We start from the raw sequence: 20,333 nt of genomic DNA on the forward strand, positions 1-20,333 counted from the left end.
GCAAAAGTGAGAATACCTGTGATAATAAGAAGGCTACACCCAGGGAAAGGGCGAGAAAAACCAAAGCGTATCGCGTCACGACTATTACCCGTGCAGCCGCGCATCTTATACAAAAATGTGAGGTGCTCTGATGGTGGGTCTCGTGTACGTTATTGTAAGAAAACAGTTATAATATCGGTAACTATTAGCCACCCATTTTAAATACAGGATATGTTATATTAACAAAAATAGAATTTCTCTTATTTGATCTTCTGTGTTTTTGGACACGTAGTGGCATCGTTCGATCACGATCGTTTCAATATTATGTTGTTCTTGTTCTTGTTGTTATTTGACACAGAGTAACACACCCAGTGGAAATATTAAAAAACCGCTTTTCTCTTCGAATACTGGACCAATTGCTTTGAAATTTTCAGTGGTTGAAGATAAAATTTTTCCCCAGAAATGTTCCTGTTTTGTGATAGGTGTGCCGCGAATATTTAAATAGTTCAATAGTGTGCCGCGACATAAAAAAGGTTGGGAACCACTGGGTTAGCATTACTGAAAAAACATGACTTTTTGTAACAAAACCGGCTGAAAGATATGTGATGGAACCGGCTGACAAAAAAATTGGATCCCACCACTGGATGTAACATATATGATTAACGAGGAAAACTATACAACTGTTTAATTTTAATTATGGAATCGATAAAAATTCCCTAAATCGCCAAAAATTTCCTGAAAATGGGAAGTTTGCTGAACTTCTCGTTGTTGCGGGATTGTTCACATGGGATTTTTTCCTTAACAAAATCGAAAGGACTAGAAGACATTTTTTAGTACGCATGATATGATTTCATATCGATTTCCTGCTATCTCGGATGGATACAAATTGTGTTCAAAATAGATGTCGGGAATTTTACGACGAAGGAAATATTTGTACACTATTTTCCCGGGTCAAAGGTCGAGTTGACTGACATTACCCAAAAAGGCACAAGGATAAGGAACCCATCAAAATAGCTGGGGGGGGGGGGGGGGGGAGTAATTTACGTTGGTACCGGTATGTATATTTATTTCATTAGTTTAATCTGAAGCAACAAAATTTATAATGTAAAAATTCATATTGGCTATGAAATACAATTTGGCAATACACACACACGCACAAAAAAATGCAGTTTGTTTAGTCTTCCTATTGTTTTCAGCAAGTTCGTGATCGAATGATTCTCTCCTATTCACTGATTTCATTTCAAATATTTAAGTTAAGTACCGGAATCAGTTGGCAAAAAGATAGGTTTAGAAAAATAGGTTGAAACAATAAACAGAGTTCAAGTTCAGTACTAGTTGGCCCACCAGTAATTGGAATTTGGGTCATTCTGTCCAGTCATTCAGTCATTGCTGCATTGACAGGGAAATCAAGTCTGTTACAGTGTCCTGCTGTCTAGAGGTCTGAGCCATTCAACTTGGTTATCATACATGTTCAGATATTGCTGTATATATTGACCTCAACAACCTACCTAGACGTTTCGGCGAACCTACGCCAGCACGCTACTAGGATAGGATAGGATAGGATTTACATATTTATCCCGGGGGAGAGGAAAGCCAATAAGACGGCTTATCCTTATGGCGAACCACGGCCTCTCGTCCGGTTACCATTCCAAGTCGGGTATGGGATTAGTTGTATTGTTTGTTTTCGGAAGCATGGACTTGGTGGTGGAGGAAGCCGTAACCGACCAGCGGTTACGTGAACCACCCAACGACGGCGAGGAGTCCAGCAATCCTCACGCACATAACCATCCCTGCATGGGATTCGAACCTGCGAACCCACGCAGAGTAATTAGAGGTGCGGTGGCGAGCGTATTCCTAACGCTTAGCCCGTTGAGCCACTCCGCCGCGCAATTACCGCCTATGCAATTACCGTACATAGCCTAGGGCCATGAGGTGACATCTGTATGTCATAAGACTGTAAGACATGTCCTCATATTCTGATATTGCTGTATTGAGTTAGGAGTTTGTTTATTATTCTTTAAGGACCACTTGTCAACTGCAAAAAGACTATATTCGTTTTTTAAATTTGTGACATGAAAACATCACCATTGGATTCTTCAAAAAAGAAGGGGTTTACACTTACTGTTTGTTTGATGTCTTTCAATGTGGGGGCTATTCTTGGAATCGAAGAACTAATATTCTGATATACAGATAATATATGATATACAGAGACCCTGAGACCAGAGATATGCTGATAAATGTGAACATTTTCTTGTCCTGGCCTTTCCTCTTTTCTTATTCCAGTTTGATTTATTTTTCAGTTTTTAGTCTATAAAATGACTGCCCCTATGGCAGAAACTGAGGATGATTGGGGAAATTTTTCATCAAATTCATTTTCATGTGATGGAAAAAAGGAGGATTGCTTCAGTGATGATTATTTCAATTCTTTTGGAAATGGAATAACGCAAGGTCTGAATAATTGCACAACATTGAACGTTGCAGAGAATTATGGAAGTATGGAAGATTTGGTTAAAAAGTTTGAGCAGAAGATTTCAAAATGTTTTAAGATACAAAATAAATCAAGTAACAATGATAAAATTGTAAAACCATTACAAACATTAAATGATATTTTAGACTACAATGATATTTGGAAGTCGATCACTGATAACTATGGATTAGTTAAACCATTGGATTGGTGTAGTTCACAAATTCGTAAATTACACATTCCTGCTCTGGATCTCAACATATCAGACCAAAGCAATGTAGAAAAAGATCTCGATGGATATTCAGAATTTGAAAGCAATGAGCTTAAAAATCAAATGGATTTTCACAAATTAATTGAGTATAATGTATACTCAGAATGTGAGCCTTATCAAATGTCTTGTCAGAATTCTGAAACAACTGGAAATGGGAAATTACAATCTGCGGATGAAGTCATTCAAGAACTAGAAGAAATTATGTTGGATGCAGATGAGCAGGACGCAGCATTTGACGACGAGTTGGAACAACAAACTGGAATTATCATTGCTGATACTGATGGAAGCATAGATGCATTTTCAATTGAAAACGACCTGATGAGTGACGAGAGCAGTATAATTTATGGACGTAACTTGGGATCGCCATCCAGTCAGGAGGAAAGTGACAGAGCGTCTAGTCTGAAACAAATGTCAATTGCGGAATTAAATGAAGAGCTGTGTAGCTTGGAAAGTACTGTCAAGTTTCTTTCAGAAGATTTGTTGAATCAGTTAAATTTTCGCGATGAGCTTTTATACGAGAAAGAAGTTCGTAACACATTTATTTCCAAAATATTAGAAGTTCAACGTAAACAGGAACAATTTCAGCAGAATGATAAAGCGCATTCTAGCAGATTCAAGTTAGGGAAATTGTCAAAAAGTTTCAGCATGTCAAATGCATCAGTGTCATCCTCTCCTGGGAGATTTCTCACTACTGTAATTCCTTTTGACGAAGGTGGTGTTCCTCCACTAGAGGGTCTTCAGGCTCTTATTAAATTACTAGATGCCATCAAAGCAGATAGTGAAGAAGTGCCGTCGTTGATAACCAACTATATATTGAAAGTATTAGTTCCGGCACCGACAAGCGCACGCACTTTGACTTTATAAGATGCCGCAATTCAAATGACGCATGGTTATTTATTTATTTGACTTTTCAATGCAGCTTTTCCTAGGAAAAGTTATTCCAAGTTCGTCCATTTCAAATTGTGTTATTTTATTGGTAATTCTATTATTTGATCAGCTTCATGGTCAAATTTTTGTGTAGTTTGTCCCACTCAATGATAATGTTCCTAAAGATGTATTAATTAGTTTGCAGTTACCGGTAATCAATATAGTGATGCTCCATTATGAAATTAACAGTCTTAATTGTGTTGTGATCGCCCTCTACTCAGTTTAAATTGGCATACTTTGGGGGTACGTCATAGTATCAATATTGTAATGTATAGAGTATCGCAAATAAGACAATATTTTGTGACATAAATTGATTTTTCAACGTTATATATTATATATTGACGCTTTCCGCTTTCATAACCAAATTCTGGAGTTATTTGGATATCTCTCTGCAGCAGTGTGCTAAATTTACCTATGTTATAAGGAATTATGAATTTGCAATTGCTACAAAACTTTACATTGCTTGCCAGTTAGTCATTCATGATAGGTTTAACTTTTATTATTTTGTTATTTATCTTTGCTTTGTTCCCATAACATTATTCACTTTGCCAGAATCTTTTTTTATTGAATTCTTCATTTTATATCCGTCAAATCATTATGCAAGATAACCCGTTAGAAATAAATTTTTTAAATCGGTACATTTTATTTAGTAAAGTATGGTAGTTAATAAAATATAATTGTATGAAGGTTATTACACTTTTCAAGCCATATCTTGACGCTTTTTCAATATCAGTATTGAGTAATTTTAGTGCAGTATTGGTAAAAAGATCGGATGTGGATGGGACTTTTTGTTGCTACTACTACAATAATTAATTTGTCAAGTGAAACGTTTTTTTCATATTTCATATACTTCTGTGTATGTTAAGTGTTGTAGGAATATACCTCAAATCATACTCCACTGGGCATAACTTAATATTCAAACATAATCAGACAGACATACTGACTACTTGGCCACATTGTGCCGGAACAAATTCTTTGTATACTTAATTGATTTCATAATAATTTCAATAATAAATTTAAAACAAAAGCTGGCGACACTGTTGTACATTTTTAAAGGGGTGCCGTGTGTGTATGATGTTAATAATACTTAATTTGTTAAATGCTTTACCTGCAATTGATTGTTATTTAATTATTCTCAGTGTTAATGAATATTAGTTTCGATTGAGCTGTTTATCAGGTTTTTATAACTCTGTAATTCACTTCTTTGTCAACATAGTAATTGCAACAGTGGTGCCTGCTGTAGAATTCAATTATCATTATATATTTAACAGTATCGTAATCTCAACCTATTGTCAAACATGTTCTTTAATGATACAATTTATTTTTTTTGCTGACACTTCTTCACGAGCAAAAATATGTACTCTGTAAAAATTGTCCTTTCTAGACTTGAGGTGTGCAACCAGATTCCTGTATTTAGAGTTTTATGTGGGATTTTATAACTCCAATTGCATATATCATGATTTGCTACAAAAATTTTGCTACAATTTTCCTATAAATCAAGGTTTTATCTGAAAAAGAATTCTAGAAAATTAAACTATTAAATATGAATATCTCGGTAAACGTTTGAACAATGAATTAAATGTAGGCAGCGATTTAAAAATATCAATCTATTGTATAATGAACATCTCCTGAGTTTATTATTTTCAGTCGCTAAGACTGGATTATATATACCAGTATATATTCCCAAATCTTTTTTGGAAATTCATATTAATCCTGCACTGCACACTGATTTTAAATAGGTTCATGTTTTTTTTCAAACTCAATATTCAAACAAATAGTTTTCTGTCTGTTCTTAATTTTTGTCATTTCTATTGATTATGGTATTTTATCAGCAAATACTAACTGTTATAATTTTCATCCAAGACACTTTACTACTCTTCATTTTTCTTCAAAAACATTACTACTTTTTTTTCACACTTCTTGTGATTGCTTAATAATTGATGTTTGCATGAGTAAATTATATTAATTATTGTATTAATTATCACTTGCTCTTTTTACTTGCCCAGTTCTAGTTTGTGGCCACACAGTCCCATTTTATACTATGTTTGTATCATACTTGATATGAATAGATTGTTCATGTTTGACTTGCCCTAACTAAAATAAGGACCATTTTTATCGCGTATTTTCTATATAAATATTTAATACTCAGAATAGATATATAATATCAAATATTGTTAATAAATTGAGAAGGCAACTTTTTATAGGAGCAGTTAAAATAACTTATTTTAGTACAATTCATATTTTGTTATACAAAAATTCTGTAGTATATTATTCGTCAACATCAAATTGATTTCTAGTCATATTAGAGTATCCACTGTTGGGTTATTATAGCATTTTATTGAGGGTGCTGTTATTTATCATTATAATTAGTTATATTATATTTTGTCGAATAAATATCAAGAAAATCATTTTTAAATTTTTAGTACAAGTCACAACATAATTTCGGGATTTGATACATTTTTTCGATGTTCCACTAGAAATTGTTTATGTTAGGCATGTAACCATAATTTATACCCATTTTAAAATTTCATGTGTTTTAAATTAATTTATGCTAATAATTTCTAGAAAAAGTTCTCATGAGTAAGAGCATAATTTTTGTAGCAGCCAGTGTCCCATGTGTTTTTTTGGTGTAGTATTGCTTCGAAATTGCCAGAAAGATGTTAAAACCGGGAAATCTTGCCTTGAAGTGACCCAACATTATTACTATTTTTCTGATTTGTATTATTATCAGTATGAACACAGAAGCGATTATCCAAAAATCAGAATAATTTCGAGATGGTACACTTTTAATTAGTACCGTATTCTATATTTATCATATGTCAATGCCCCATACAGTGTCAACAATTTTTACTTTTCCTATTTTTGCTAATTTTATATCTTCATCTGTATTGTTTGATCTTCATGACTTCATTTAATAATTGTTTTCAATTTTTTCACAATGTTTTATGTCATAAGTTAGAACAATATTCTTAAAATAGAAATTTGGATTTAAATATCTCAAAATAAATATGGAAGATGAAGATAACCAAGATGAAGCTGCATGGGATGATCAGGCCGAAGGAGTAAGTAGCAGAGATCACATTGGAGATGATTCAATAAAATATATTGTTGCAAAAAAAATGTTTTTATTAATTCTAATTTAGACTATCTTGCTGTATTTCTTTTGCAATGAATATAATAGCCTAATTCCTGTTCGGTATTCAAACAATTGAAAAGTCCTTTTTATTTCTTGACTCAACTGAATATGTGGTAATATTTACACAGAACAACCTAAATATTGTGGGGTATTGAAGTACCAAGTTTTTTTTTTTAATAGTTGATAATATGTACAGGACAAATTATTTGTGGGAATCTGTTATCAAAATAAAGATATTTGTGTAATGTTTGCTATATATGCAACTATTTAATTGCATATTCACCAATTAAATTAAATAGTTTTTGGAAATTATGATTTGCTTTTGAGATAACAGGTACTCAATATTATTATTATATTGTAGATATCTTCTTTCTGGTAACGTAAGCAAGTTACATCTAACTTTTCGAAATTATTTTAATTTTTTTTTGTGCCTGTCAAGTATCTTAAGTTCAAAACCCATAACCACAATCTCACCCAGGGTGTAATATATTGAATACGCAAAGTAGAATTGGAAAGATTCCGTTCCTGGCTGCTTGTTCTGAGCCTTGTTCAGACTTAACATTTGATAAAATTCAAAATAAATTGGCAGTCGTATAGCTTCTTGTGAAGCACACCAAAAATTGGAGACTGTTTTTATTGGTCATCAATATTGTAGACTTTGGTTGTTTGCAAAGTAGAAAGTATTGATTTATTGAATCTGATCTTAACAGGTAATATTGATTTATTAGTTTCGTTTTCTAATAAATGGTCAAAATGGGTTTTACTTTTTCCTAGGTTGGTGCCCAAGCTGAGATTGGTGATGATATGGAAGCAACACGAAATGAATGTTTGAAAAATTTAGCAAGTACTGATTATATCATGGAGCCTTCCATTTTTAACACTCTCAAAGGGCAAGATATTATTTACTTTATGAATACCTATGTCCATGTTTTTTTAGCCTTATTTTTTATAGGTTTCAATTTTCAACTGATATAATTGATAAATTTTCTATATAAAGGAATAATATAACAATGGAGATCTCTTTATTATTTATTGATATACACGCCATCGTAATAATGATTGGACACAAGGCTGTTGTTTTTCATATGGTTTAGTTATCGACTGTTTGCGCCTTTAATATAAATTAGAGTATTGAAACTTATGGTATACAAAGGATTTGAAAAGGCCAGAATTTTTTTTGAAAAAGTTTTAAAATTTTTGTAATAGAATATATCCTAAATTGGGTAATGTTTAAGAGAGAGTTGCTCAAATTGCTGTTGTATTCTTGAATAGCATATTGTAAAAAATTAACATTGCTGTTAACTTGGCTTGAATTCTCTGTCGGATGTTGATGCTTAATATTTTTTATGAATTTACATTCTAACATATGCATAATTAATGCATAACTTTCTATATTAAAAATTATTGATTTTGGAGGTATTCAAAATTTGAATCTTTGTTTTGTACATCTCACAGAAATATATTGAGAGCCATAACATCAAAATTTGGATGTCACTCACATCAATACTTTTTTCGGGGCTCCTGAAGTATGCGAACCAAGATGGCGGACATCGGAATGTAATATGTGTACTAGGTTAGGGTTAGGCCATAATTTTAGATACAAATACTACGGGAGGCACTTGGCTACTCTTCGAACTCATAATAGGACTAAAATAAGGAAAATTGGAATAAAATTATGGCCTAACCTTAACCTGTTACCCATGCTACATTCCGATGTCTGCCATCTTGGTTCGCATACTTCAGGAGCACCCTTTTTTCTTTATCATGTTCACAATTATTTATATTTCTCTTGGATTTTAGGTATTTCCAAGCAGGAGGGATGCCAGAAAAAGTTGTTGAATTATTGTCTGATAATTATACTGCTGTTGCACAAACTGTCAATCTTCTTGCTGAATGGTTGATTATGTGTGGTAAGTCTTAGTAATGCATTCATGCTCTATGTATCTACCATATTCTTGTAAACAATTAGTGTTAAAAGTTAATTAAGTGGGTAGACGCAGTTATATAATTGTGGTTAACTTTTTATTTTGGGACATGACGCGTACATATGGAAGTTTCGCAACTAATGCAAGCATCGAGTTAAAAAATGGAAGTAGTCCTTATAAGGTTAATGCTTTTATTTTCCAAGCCCCATGTGACTTGATATTTCGAGGAACTGTTTGCTTTAATTAAATGGGAACGGTTTTTATCCCATATTGTGCAACTGCTTCCATATTGTATGCTTGCCGATCTTTTCGGAAAACTCTGTGCCTTCTTGCATTGATACTATGAGATTTGCTACATGTTTGAAATCGTACAAATGAAAATGATACAAATAAAGGTACATTTTTGACAGACATGTATAAATTTTACTATTTTCTACATACTCATTTATTTGGTAACTGATTATGAATGATACTTTTCAGTCATTCCAAGCCTAGCAGCCTAATGGGGATTAGTAGAAGCTTGTATTTGTCTTTGTTCGGAACCATGTGACATAGTGCTTGTAAAACGATTTTTCCATTTATGGAGATATAAAAAAGCAGCGAAAATAAAACATGTTTTGAAGAATTAATTGTTTTTCTTATTCAAAAAAAATTAAAAAAAAAGTACATTCGGTAAGTAATTGGCTGGATGCAATCCCACACCTTTTACCTTTCATTGCAAAATATTATTAATACAATCTTTTTGATTTATGGATAACGTTAATTCCAAGCGCAGTTTTAAAGTTCTATGGTTCATTAATGTTGTTACAAAATTATCCATATTTTTAAAATAGGTTTAGCTCCTACAGAAGTACAAGATATGGTTGAAAATCATTTGAAAGATCTTTTGCTGAAACATTTCGATCCAAAGAAAGCAGATACTATATTTACAGAAGAGGGAGAGGTACTAATTTTTTACAAAAAAATTTCTTCAATCTAAGCCATACATACTTTCTGGTATATGTGTGGCCCTACTTGAAGATGTATTGAAAATATTTGTTGATAGGAGATTGTTTCATCAAGCGTGATTCATGACTTTGTATATTTCATATTAAAAATATTTTTTGCCCATAATAATCAGATTTTTTTTAAGAATTTGGACTGGTATGTAGATATGTTATATCTTTAACATGTATACTTTTTAATTCGGAATTAGTTGGAATATTTCAATGATCTCTTTGTAGGTACTATGCTTTACAACTTGACAATCATTTAGTTTTCAACTGTAATTGATTGCAAGGTTATTTGTTTGTGGTGAATAGCTGATAATCAGATAATTAGAGCGTAGTGTTCTTAACGACCTTGATTTGAAATTTTTGACCCAGATGACCTTGTAAAGTAAATTTGATTAAATAATGACTTTATAATTTATTTATTACTAACTAGCTTTTCAAATCCTTCAGACACCATCATGGCTTGAAAGCATGATTGCTCATCAAAAATGGAGACAATTATTTTACAAATTGGCTGAAGAATATCCTGAATGCCTCATGTTGAATTTCACTGTCAAGGTATTATTTAGTAGTCAAATCGTTGGTACCTCAAGTGTCAGAATAATTTTATAGAAAAATGTTTTTCCATCTTTTTTAGCATTCTGTATATGCAGATTTGCACTGGTATAACCTATGATGCGTTCTTATACCAGCCTCATTATTATGAACTTTCTGTTTTCGGACTCCAAAAAATGATTTAGTTTATGTCATCACTCATCAGTTGCGCGCTGTTATATTCTATAACTCTCCCCAGAACTACAATGTAGAATTCTCTTCCCCTCTAACTTTGTATAATTTGATTTTAGCTGATATCTGATGCTGGTTATCAAGGCGAAATAACAAACGTGTCAACAGCATGTACACAACTGGAAGTATTTTCTCGTGTTTTAAGAACTTGTCTTGCAACAATACTTGATGCTGGAGGAGAGGCCGCTCTTGATAAGAATATTCCTGATTTTGCAGTATGTTATTTATTCGCTAACTGGAATCATCCAAAACTTCAATATAAAGAAAAATTGGGGGCGTTAACCGAGGGTGTGTACTCAGAGTACACTTATCGCAATTACATCTATGGTAGTAGCATTTGAGTGATATATATCAAATTTCCAATATTAAATATTTGTCTGTATATTTACCAGTTCATTGAATTTTTTCCATGAGATATTTCACATCTTTGCTCAGAACAAGGCTCTGCATGAGCAGGTGCCAGTGACATGCGTCATTCCAGATAATATTGATTATTGTTGTATCATGGTTTAAATATAATTTTGTTTTGAGATTTGAGATTTTGATATTAATTTAGATATGTTTTGGAGTAATTTTGATATAACTTATATGCATTATAGAAAATGGTCTGTCATGCCGAACATACATATTTATATGCACAAGTCGTCATGGCTGTTTTGGCAAAAGAGAAAAACGGTGGATCGGTGGCTCGGCGAATAAGCCAGGAAGTACAAAAATACGCTAAAAACAGGTCAGAAAATGTCTTTCGATCAGAGTAATTTATTAGGATGAAAGTACAAAAAGTATAAACATGATCAACACAAGTTTTTATACTGGATATTAGTATTCTTTTATATAATTTATAAAGGTAATTACCATAATTTTTGTATGGACATGATTTTTTTGGGATTTTCATGGTTTTTATATTGTCATTCATGTACAACTTGAAGACCTTAAAATTTAGTTTGGTTTTATTTGTACATCCGAGTCACAGGTATTTTCATTCATTTTTGATACATACAGCTAGGGATTGCCAAAACAAATTGAATGTTGAATCTATTCAAAATCAGCCGTTTACTTTCACGATATTATGAATTGTTTTCAGGAATAGATTCTGATGAAAACCAATGTTTTTTTTAATTCTAGAACTGTAATAATAAAAATAAATGGAAACAATGCTTATCTCAACTATTCTTCATTTACAAAATTCATTTCTATCGATTATCAACAATTTATTAAAGTTGAGCTTGTCCAATATAGAATATATATTTAATATTCCAGATTCGGAAATTTTCTCCTCGGAATAGCAAATTGATTTTTATTTTATTTTCACTTTTCAGGGGGCATGATGTAACACATATCACTTTAGCTTTGAGTAATACAGCATCACATTTACGAGCCAGTCAAAGTATAATGTCATTATTATCGAAAGGACAATTGAATCCAGGAGACATTACTATTCTACATAAATTGTATTCTGGAAATGATCCTCCACCAGTCGAATTACTTAGAGTAAGAACGTTTTTATATGATAATATTTTCTATTTAAGATTATTAATATTTGTAAGAACATTTTTCCTATCTCTGTTGTTTGCTGTTATTTTCTTGTTATATTAATAATACTCTGTGTTGAGATTTTATTAATTTATACATTAACCATCTCATCTCCGATTTCTCAAGAGATTATCTGTAAGAGAGGTGTCGTTTATTACGCCCTAATTTACTGCACAAAACATATTAACAACTTTGTCTTCTAATTATCTGATGCAATGTCATTATTGACGTACAAGAAGTGAACTTTTGGGTCATTGCTAAATTGTTTTTGTTTATAATATTGTTGTTAAGACTAAAAAGAACTTTTGCCTACAACTACCAAACTAACTTAACTCAAATTTTTATTAGTTAAAGATGGAATTCTTTACTTAAAAAGGCTATTTTAATTTTTTTTTATGCTTTGCTCAAAATTTTAAAATATTGTGCTTTCCCATCGCTGATCAATTCTGACAAGCGTGAACTCTTAAGAATTGATTATTTTCACTGTATCACTGTCTTCATGTCAGAATAATTACAGTGCATATATTATTTTTAAGTATGGTCATCAGATCTCTTTTCTTTTACCACAAAACTATACTTCACCGGCAAAGTTTTATTATCGCAACTAATGCAAGCATCGAGTTAAAAAATGGAAGTAGTCCTTATAAGGCTAATGCTTTTATTTTCCAAGCCCCATGTGACTTGATATTTCGAGGAACTGTTTGCTTTAATTAAATGGGAACGGTTTTTATTCCATATTGTGCAACTGCTTCCATATTGTATGCTCGCCAATCTTTTCCGAAAACCCTGTGCCTTCTTGCATTGATACTATGAGATTGGCTACATGTTTAAAATCGTACAAATGAAAACGATACAAATAGAGGTTCATTTTTGACAGACATGTATAAATTTTACTATTTTCTACATGGATAGGCTACTCATTTATTTGGTAACTGATGATAATTTTCAGTCATGCCAAGCCTAGCAGCCTAATGGGGCTTAGTAGAAGCTTGTATTTGGCTTTGTTCGGAACCATGTGACATAGTGCTTTTCTATTTATGGAGATATAAAAAAGCAGCGAAAATAAAACATAGTTTGAAAAATTAATTGTTTTTCTGATTCAAAAAAAAATAAAAAAAAAAGTATTTTCGGTTATACTACTGTATATAATTCTTCGAGTAATTGGCTGGATGCAATCCCACACCTTTTAAGTTGTTCATTGCAAAATATTATTAATACAATCTTTTTGATTTATGAATAACGTTAATTCCAAGCGCAGTTTTAAAGTTCTATGATTCATTAATGTTGTTACAAAATTATCCATATTTTTAAAATAGGTTTAGCTCCTACAGAAGTACAAGATATGGTTGAAAATCATTTGAAAGATCTTTTGCTTTCTATATAATAATATTTTCTATTTAAGATTATTAATATTTGTAAGAACATTTTTCCTATCTCTGTTGTTTGCTGTTATTTTCTTGTTATATTAATAATACTCTGTGTTGAGATTTTATTAATTTATACATTAACCATCTCATCTCCGATTTCTCAAGAGATTATCTGTAAGAGAGGTGTCGTTTATTACGCCCTAATTTACTGCACAAAACATATTAACAACTTTGTCTTCTAATTATCTGATGCAAAGTCATTATTGACGTACAAGAAGTGAACTTTTGGGTCATTGCTAAATTGTTTTTTTAATAATATTGTTGTTAAGACTAAAAAGAACTTTTGCCTACAACTACCAAACTAACTTAACTCAAATTTTTATTAGTTAAAGATGGAATTCTTTACTTAAAAAGGCTATTTTAATTTTTTTTTATGCTTTGCTCAAAATTTTAAAATATTGTGCTTTCCCATCGCTGATCAATTCTGACAAGCGTGAACTCTTAAGAATTGATTATTTTCACTGTATCACTGTCTTCATGTCAGAATAATTACAGTGCATATATTGTTTTTAAGTATGGTCATCAGATCTCTTTTCTTTTACCACAAAACTATACTTCACCGGCAAAGTTTTATTAAAGCTTGTACATAACTGCTGCACAATTATGTTTTAGACCTATAATGGCTTGTATTTATTATAATGTTATTTAGTGAAGCAGCATTTACATTTTGAGGAATAAGTGCATATAAAGTGTGAAATCGAAATTAATCGTTTTTAGAATGCTAAAACACTTCACCACTCATAATACCTAACTAAACTAAAGATATTCATATCTGAATAATCCATTGGCCTATATATAATTCTTTGAGTATTTGCTTTTTAATCATCGTTTATATGAATAGAGTATATTTTTTAACAGAGAAGGGCAATTTTTACAGAAATATTAGTATTTTCGAAAATATATTCAATATTCATGAAAATAAATGAGTTTTGAGTATTTTGTATTTCAAATTATTTGACATCCCAGAGTCTCTGTTGTGTGTATTCGACTATATATGTATTGTCTAATGTATTTCTTTATAGTCTCATGGGAAATTATCTTCCAAGCTGTGCATTCTTGAATATGTCAATACTATGCTATGTCCAAACTTTGACATAATATTGGAAAATAAATGAAATCAATTTTTCAAGAAGCTCTTTGGGGATATCTTTGCATTGATTAGGTGTCTTATATAGTAGTTACTTGTTTCGATGTTGTAAGTACTTTTCACTTGATTTGCTAAATTAAATTTAAACTGTTTAATGTTTATCAATAGTAATTTATCATTATGTGAACATTTCACTGACATTTCATTTTTAAATGCTAATCTGTAAATTATTAGTTGCTATCTAGAATTGTTGCTATCTATAATTTAAAAATTATTTTATTTTGATATCAGCTCAGGGCTTAAATCTCGTCTGAAGTGCTTGGAAATCATACCACAAACACTTTCTGAATTAAAAAATTTTCCAAAAAATGAATTTATATGAACTGATAAACAATAAAATGATGTAATTGATTTAATGAAATAGTCATTTTGAAACTTTACTAAAAAACTTTTTACATGATTTTTTATTTAAATTAGTGACAAATTACTCATATTATGTGATATTTTAGTATCATGACTCAGTCTATTGAATAGAATCTTTGTAATCACAATGATGTAATTAGATTGTTATTAACCTTCAGCTTTGTAACATTTTATTGATCTTTAATTTGAATATTATATGTGTAGCTTATTTTTCACTTATTTTTATTCTATTATTACATTCTGACCATTCCAAGTGTTGTGATTTATATGGAATTGACTTCAAAAAATTGTATGATCATCCATTATTCATTTAAAAATAGGTGCAAAAGAGGCTTCTTTAGTACTGTGTTAGTCCTAATTTCCACTGTGTGATTTCTCGCTATCTCGATTTAATTTCTGTTATATAAAAAAAATAGTTTTTTTTATAATTCATGATGTAGCCTTAAAAATATCTTAAGAATTAAGTCTTCATCTTACAATGAAAAATACTGAAAATGATATCATTATATGAATATAATTGGGGAATACACAATTTTATGGCCAAGATATTTTATTTTGCCAAGCGTTAGTTATACAATTCCATACCTTTCGGCCTTTTCTCATCTGCCTATATATGTAAGAATACATATATAATAGATGTTAATAATTCTTATCACATGTTTTATTGAAACATCAGGCTCTTGTATTTTACTTTTATATTATAATATTATCAAATTTTATTTTCACAGTTTCCACTGTTTCTTGAATTGATGGTGACAAGTTTATTTACAAGCGGAGGAGCCAAGATAAATCCTGAGCACAAACATAAATATATATTTTTACTTGGTTATGCAGCTAGTGTTGTTGAAACAAGAAATAAGGTATGTATTGGCTACAGTATTTTAAATCTCTTCAATGCAGATATTGTTACATTTTTGAGGCAAATAAATATACATTCATACAATGATCCATTTTACTTAGCTGTAATTCTTGGGAATATAGTATTTAAAAGTACCGTAGGTACTACTCTTCTTCAATAGCTTCAATATCAACCCTTTCCAACGTGTTATAATCGATTACGGAATTTCGATTTTTACAAACTGCCTGCATTAGGAAAGGACAGTTTTGGCAGTGATTCTCTAATTGTTTTTCTTTTACTCAACAGCAGATCACATGAATCACCATAATTTTTGACTGGTTTATTGATTTTATTTTGTAAAAAATAATATGGAATTTGAGAGAAATGACAGATCTGAATCACCAGAAATAAATTACTTGTCATTCTGGCTATCTGCGCAATATGTAAGCCAATACAGTAATTTAAATTTATAGTTTACAAACCTGTCTTATACATGGAAGAAATTAATCAATATTGTGCTTAAATTTTCATATGGCTGCAAGAGGAAAACTCTAATATTCAACTCATTCTATCTAATTAGACAAGGACCATATGTAATTTTCATTGTTGTCTGCAGTTCATTTTGTCTCAGGCTTGGTGACTACAGACTGCACTTTTTAGTTTTCATGAATAATTGATGATCAGTATCATAAACTGCAGTGACAAGAAAATGTTTTTCAAACTTGATTGCAGGCAATCTGTATTAATATAGGGTGTCCATAAAGTCCCTTTACAATTATGAATTTTGTCAGGAAGTCAGTTATCAATATATATCTCAACCAGTTTGTTGTTCAAGTATTTTTACTTCATTCAATACATCTGTGAGGGCCAAAACAATATATGGTATCGATAAATTCCCTTTACAATTTTAAAAAGTTTTTAAGGCTTTATGGACACCCTATATTGTTATTATCTAGCATGGCCCAATGCCTAGGCTTGGTCGGTCTGACTTATTAGTAAACACAATGGATATTGTTTTACCTGCTTTGTGAAAGATTCTTTATCTGTATTTCATGTGAAACCTATTTGTATCATTCCTTTCTTTTATTATTTTTGAAGGCATTCTTTAAAATCGAGCCTACTTGGTGATCCAATAATTTTATTAATATACGTAAAATTAATTTAGAGAATTTTTAAAGTGTGGGAAACACACTGATATGGTTTTTGTATACACCCAGTATTCAAAAATAAATACCATATTGCTTATAAATAGAATCAGAAGATTTCAAAAAAATTTACCGTATATCGAAAAGAATTACTCACAATAATTCAATATTACAATCCTATTATTTCAGAGCAATTCAAGGAAAATCAACATGGATGAATTGAAACAAACATCACAGGCGATTGAAAAAGTTCATAATTTAACATGTGGGGGTGGGGGCCACGTTCAATTACTTTCAGAGATTGGAACTTTGTATCAATGCATAAGGTTTGTTGAACTATGGTGATGAATCATAATTGTCTATTTTTTTGCTTTTAGAAAAAAAATTGTAATTTTTAGCAAGTATTGCAGTACTGCCATCTGTCCGAAATGTTTTGTTTAACTTCAAGAAACTTGAAAAATAGAAAACTAATCAAATCATTGTTTATCTCAATAATTGTGATGCTTAAACGGTATTTTAAATTCACATTGGAAATAGTAAATCTCTGCTCTTAGCTAACCTGAACCCTGAAAACCCAAAATTCAAATAAATGGGCATCCATTTTTTTTTCTCAAATTCTGTTTTGCAATGAAATCGTGATATTTATTAAAAGTTATGGAGTGAAAATTTCTGTTTTAGAATATGAAAACTTTTTTCCAGGTTTCCTGTGGTAGCAATGGGTGTTTTAAAATGGGTCGACCAAACTGTCTCAGATTCAGCTTATTTTGAGAAACAAATGGATCATACGCCTCTACATTTAACACTACTTGATGAGGTAAATATAGGGAACTGTATATTATCTGTGCTTGTTTTTTTTACCATGAAAGATCGACAATGCTTCTTGGACATGAAGTGAACCTTTGGATTGTTAATATATGTTGTTTTTATGGTGATGGTCGTGTTTGGGGAATGATTGTTTTTCACTGCTGGACGATTTCAAATTTTATATGATCATTTAAAAATAGGTTAAGTTTAGACAAAATAAATTGCTAGAACGCTATTACTTTTGTATACTTTCTTTTATACAAGTTTTCTTGAAGACCAATGTTACCAGGTATCTCACCAAAAATTTTGCCCTTCTTAAAATTGAAAGAGTGAGACTTGAGTCATATTATTCAAAATTGAGTCATAAAACAAATTCCAAATTTGTCTTGGAATAGATTTTACTGTTTTACTAGATATACAAGTTTTATTTAATTTAAAAAATCTCATTTCAGATTGTGAGCTGTCATCCACTATTACATCTTGAAGTGTTGAAATTGCTGATTAATTTATTTCAAAATAAATTTCCGGATTTGGACACTTTGATACAACTGGAATTAAAGAAGACAGTTTTGGATCGGATGGTTCGTATAATTTTTTGGGTACTCCTGAAGGATGCGCACAACCTGAACCCTAACCTGAGTTCAGGTTGTGCGCCTTCTTGGTGCGCATACTTCAGGAGGTCCATTTTTTGTAATGTATCTTCAAGACTAGTATACGCTTCCAAACAAGTATGTTAATCACTTTTATTATGTTGCAATCTCAGGTGCATTTAATGAGCAGAGGATGCGTCTTGCCAGTGATTTCATACATAAGAGAACGTGTGGATCGACAAGATACAGATGTGTCATTAGTTAGACATTTTGTCACTGAGGTGATTATTAAATTTCATTGCATTACTATTAAAAGGATCAACATTTGGTTATGTTGGACCAGGCAGTGTTTATTATATCATCACATCTTGAATGTGCAATTCATTTCCACTACGATCATCACCTACGACTACGGGCTAATGTAAATCATCATCACCGCGATGAATGTATGTTGAGAAGGATGTTTCATCACTTGACCGAATACTTAGATTAATGGATGAATAATGTTGCCTAAAACTTATACAGTCATAATGAACCATGGATGAACCAATGTTATTCAATCTATTTATATGTTACAACACTCCAACTGTGTGAATGTGGACATGGATAAACAACTCAATGTCTCTCAAGGAGGCCAGATGAAATTTTTTATTGACATAAACATGTTTTACCTCTGTGCATGACCGGACGATTAACTCCAATTTTTTTTTTGCATATTCCATCCTCAAAAAGTTACTTAGGACACAACAAATGAAGAATTTTTGTAGCAGTGGCCATAGTACAGGATAGTCAATTAACTGTTAGATGTTGAATATTTTATTTGTTTAAAAAACTACGGTATATATTTTTTATAGGTTCTAGACATCATTTGTCCGCCTTACACATCAGATTTTGTTCACATGTTTTTGCCAATCATTGAGAATGATAACATCACTGGTACATTGAGAAATGAGGAAGGAAATGACCCTGTGTCTGATTTCATTGGTAAGTTCAGATTTTCAAAAAAAGGTTGTTATTTCTTACAGTTGTCACCTGTCGATTTTGAATGCCCTATTTCCAGAAGTCTCTTTTAGGTTATATCACAGACGGAGTTTTTGGTCTGTTTTGTTATGCAAAAATATTTTTATTATTAATCTGAGGAGAATGCTTATTTTGGATTTATATTTCAATTTCGGATTATTCGGATTCGTTGTTTGTTCCATATGTCTTTGCAGAGAGCACTATATTCACCTACTCTGATCTTCTTTTTAGTTCACTGCAAAACAAACTTCATTATGGCGACCTGAGTGGGTGAAAGATGATATCTAAGTACATAAGCCAGCTCTTAACAAGACTACGGTTGAACCATTTTGCAGATGGGCCAGAAGACCTTCAGATCGACGGAGAACAAGAAAAAAAAAAGATGGTTAACAACAGAACTATTTTATTTCGAACAATACCAATAAGCGTTCTAAAAGCAACAGAAAACACAGTGAACTTAATTATTAAGATCATACATGGCCAAACAAAGCTAAAATAGATTCCCTAAATAAGCCAAGTATGATCTAATGATTGTTTGTTTAATGGACAAAAGCAACTGCATAACAACGAACAAACTGAAACAAAAAATAATTTACATATTTAAATAATTCTACTATTTACATATCTTTGTTTGTTTGAAAATATTCTAAATTCTAGGCCTCTAATAAAAGAGCCACACCAGCCAAAACCCATCTGGAAGGCTTCTCTTTTGTTTTCAAGTTGAAGGTCCAGACGAATGTAGGGCCACGTCCTTTGTTCTTATAAACTGGGCATTCATATATATTCTTTGTATCTTGTCTGTCTATGGGAATTGCCTTGATGAACATCACAGGCATGGGTGGTGTAAGTTCTTTCAGTCTAGATTCAGCCATCAGACCTGTCTGAGTATCCCAGCGTGCACCTGTTTTGGAGAATGAAATGGAGTTTACATTAATTAAGTGTAGCATTGGCGCAAGGCTGCAGGGCAGAAAACATTGGGGAGCTGC

The 20,333-nt window shown here is 31.5% G+C and overlaps 3 protein-coding genes across 3 annotated transcripts in view; 2 read left to right on the plus strand and 1 right to left on the minus strand.

The window, feature by feature from the left end:
• The first annotated feature begins 1,016 nt into the window (after positions 1–1,016).
• LOC120341125 (fasciculation and elongation protein zeta-2-like) lies at positions 1,017–6,596 on the plus strand. Its single transcript, XM_039409566.2, has 2 exons — positions 1,017–1,033; positions 2,002–6,596. Exon 2 carries the CDS (start codon positions 2,295–2,297, stop codon positions 3,576–3,578), a length of 1,284 nt encoding a protein of 427 aa, XP_039265500.2. The 5' UTR covers positions 1,017–1,033; positions 2,002–2,294; the 3' UTR covers positions 3,579–6,596.
• Positions 6,541–20,128, plus strand: LOC120341124 (negative elongation factor D-like). Its single transcript, XM_039409565.2, has 15 exons — positions 6,541–6,703; positions 7,552–7,667; positions 8,578–8,687; positions 9,536–9,645; positions 10,145–10,252; positions 10,540–10,695; positions 11,080–11,210; positions 11,800–11,971; positions 15,679–15,810; positions 17,123–17,259; positions 17,633–17,747; positions 18,190–18,318; positions 18,501–18,608; positions 19,182–19,311; positions 19,579–20,128. The coding sequence occupies exons 1-15, from the start codon at positions 6,650–6,652 to the stop codon at positions 19,611–19,613; spliced, it is 1,743 nt and encodes a 580-aa protein (XP_039265499.1). The 5' UTR covers positions 6,541–6,649; the 3' UTR covers positions 19,614–20,128.
• Positions 19,734–20,333, minus strand: part of LOC120341122 (dynein beta chain, ciliary-like) — a 44,468-nt gene continuing 43,868 nt past the window's right edge. Inside the window, exon 84 of the mRNA XM_039409564.2 lies at positions 19,734–20,248. Coding sequence (XP_039265498.2) covers positions 20,001–20,248 — 248 coding nt within the window. The 3' untranslated portion in view covers positions 19,734–20,000. The remainder of the gene's footprint in view (positions 20,249–20,333) is intronic.

Source organism: Styela clava, chromosome 14 (genome assembly GCF_964204865.1).
Source record: "Styela clava chromosome 14, kaStyClav1.hap1.2, whole genome shotgun sequence".
In the NCBI taxonomy this organism is placed as follows: Eukaryota; Metazoa; Chordata; class Ascidiacea; order Stolidobranchia; family Styelidae; genus Styela; species Styela clava.

What these genes read in the sequence shown, in the direction of transcription:
- LOC120341124 (XM_039409565.2), top strand. Translation starts at nt 6,650, where the DNA reads ATGGAAGATGAAGATAACCAAGATGAAGCTGCATGGGATGATCAGGCC. An exon ending in GGGATGATCAGGCCGAAGGA is followed by an intron (nt 6,704 to 7,551) that starts GTAAGTAGCAGA and finishes ACTTTTTCCTAG; the next exon opens with GTTGGTGCCCAAGCTGAGAT. An exon ending in TTGTTGAAACAAGAAATAAG is followed by an intron (nt 15,811 to 17,122) that starts GTATGTATTGGC and finishes CTATTATTTCAG; the next exon opens with AGCAATTCAAGGAAAATCAA.
- LOC120341125 (XM_039409566.2), top strand. Translation starts at nt 2,295, where the DNA reads ATGACTGCCCCTATGGCAGAAACTGAGGATGATTGGGGAAATTTTTCA.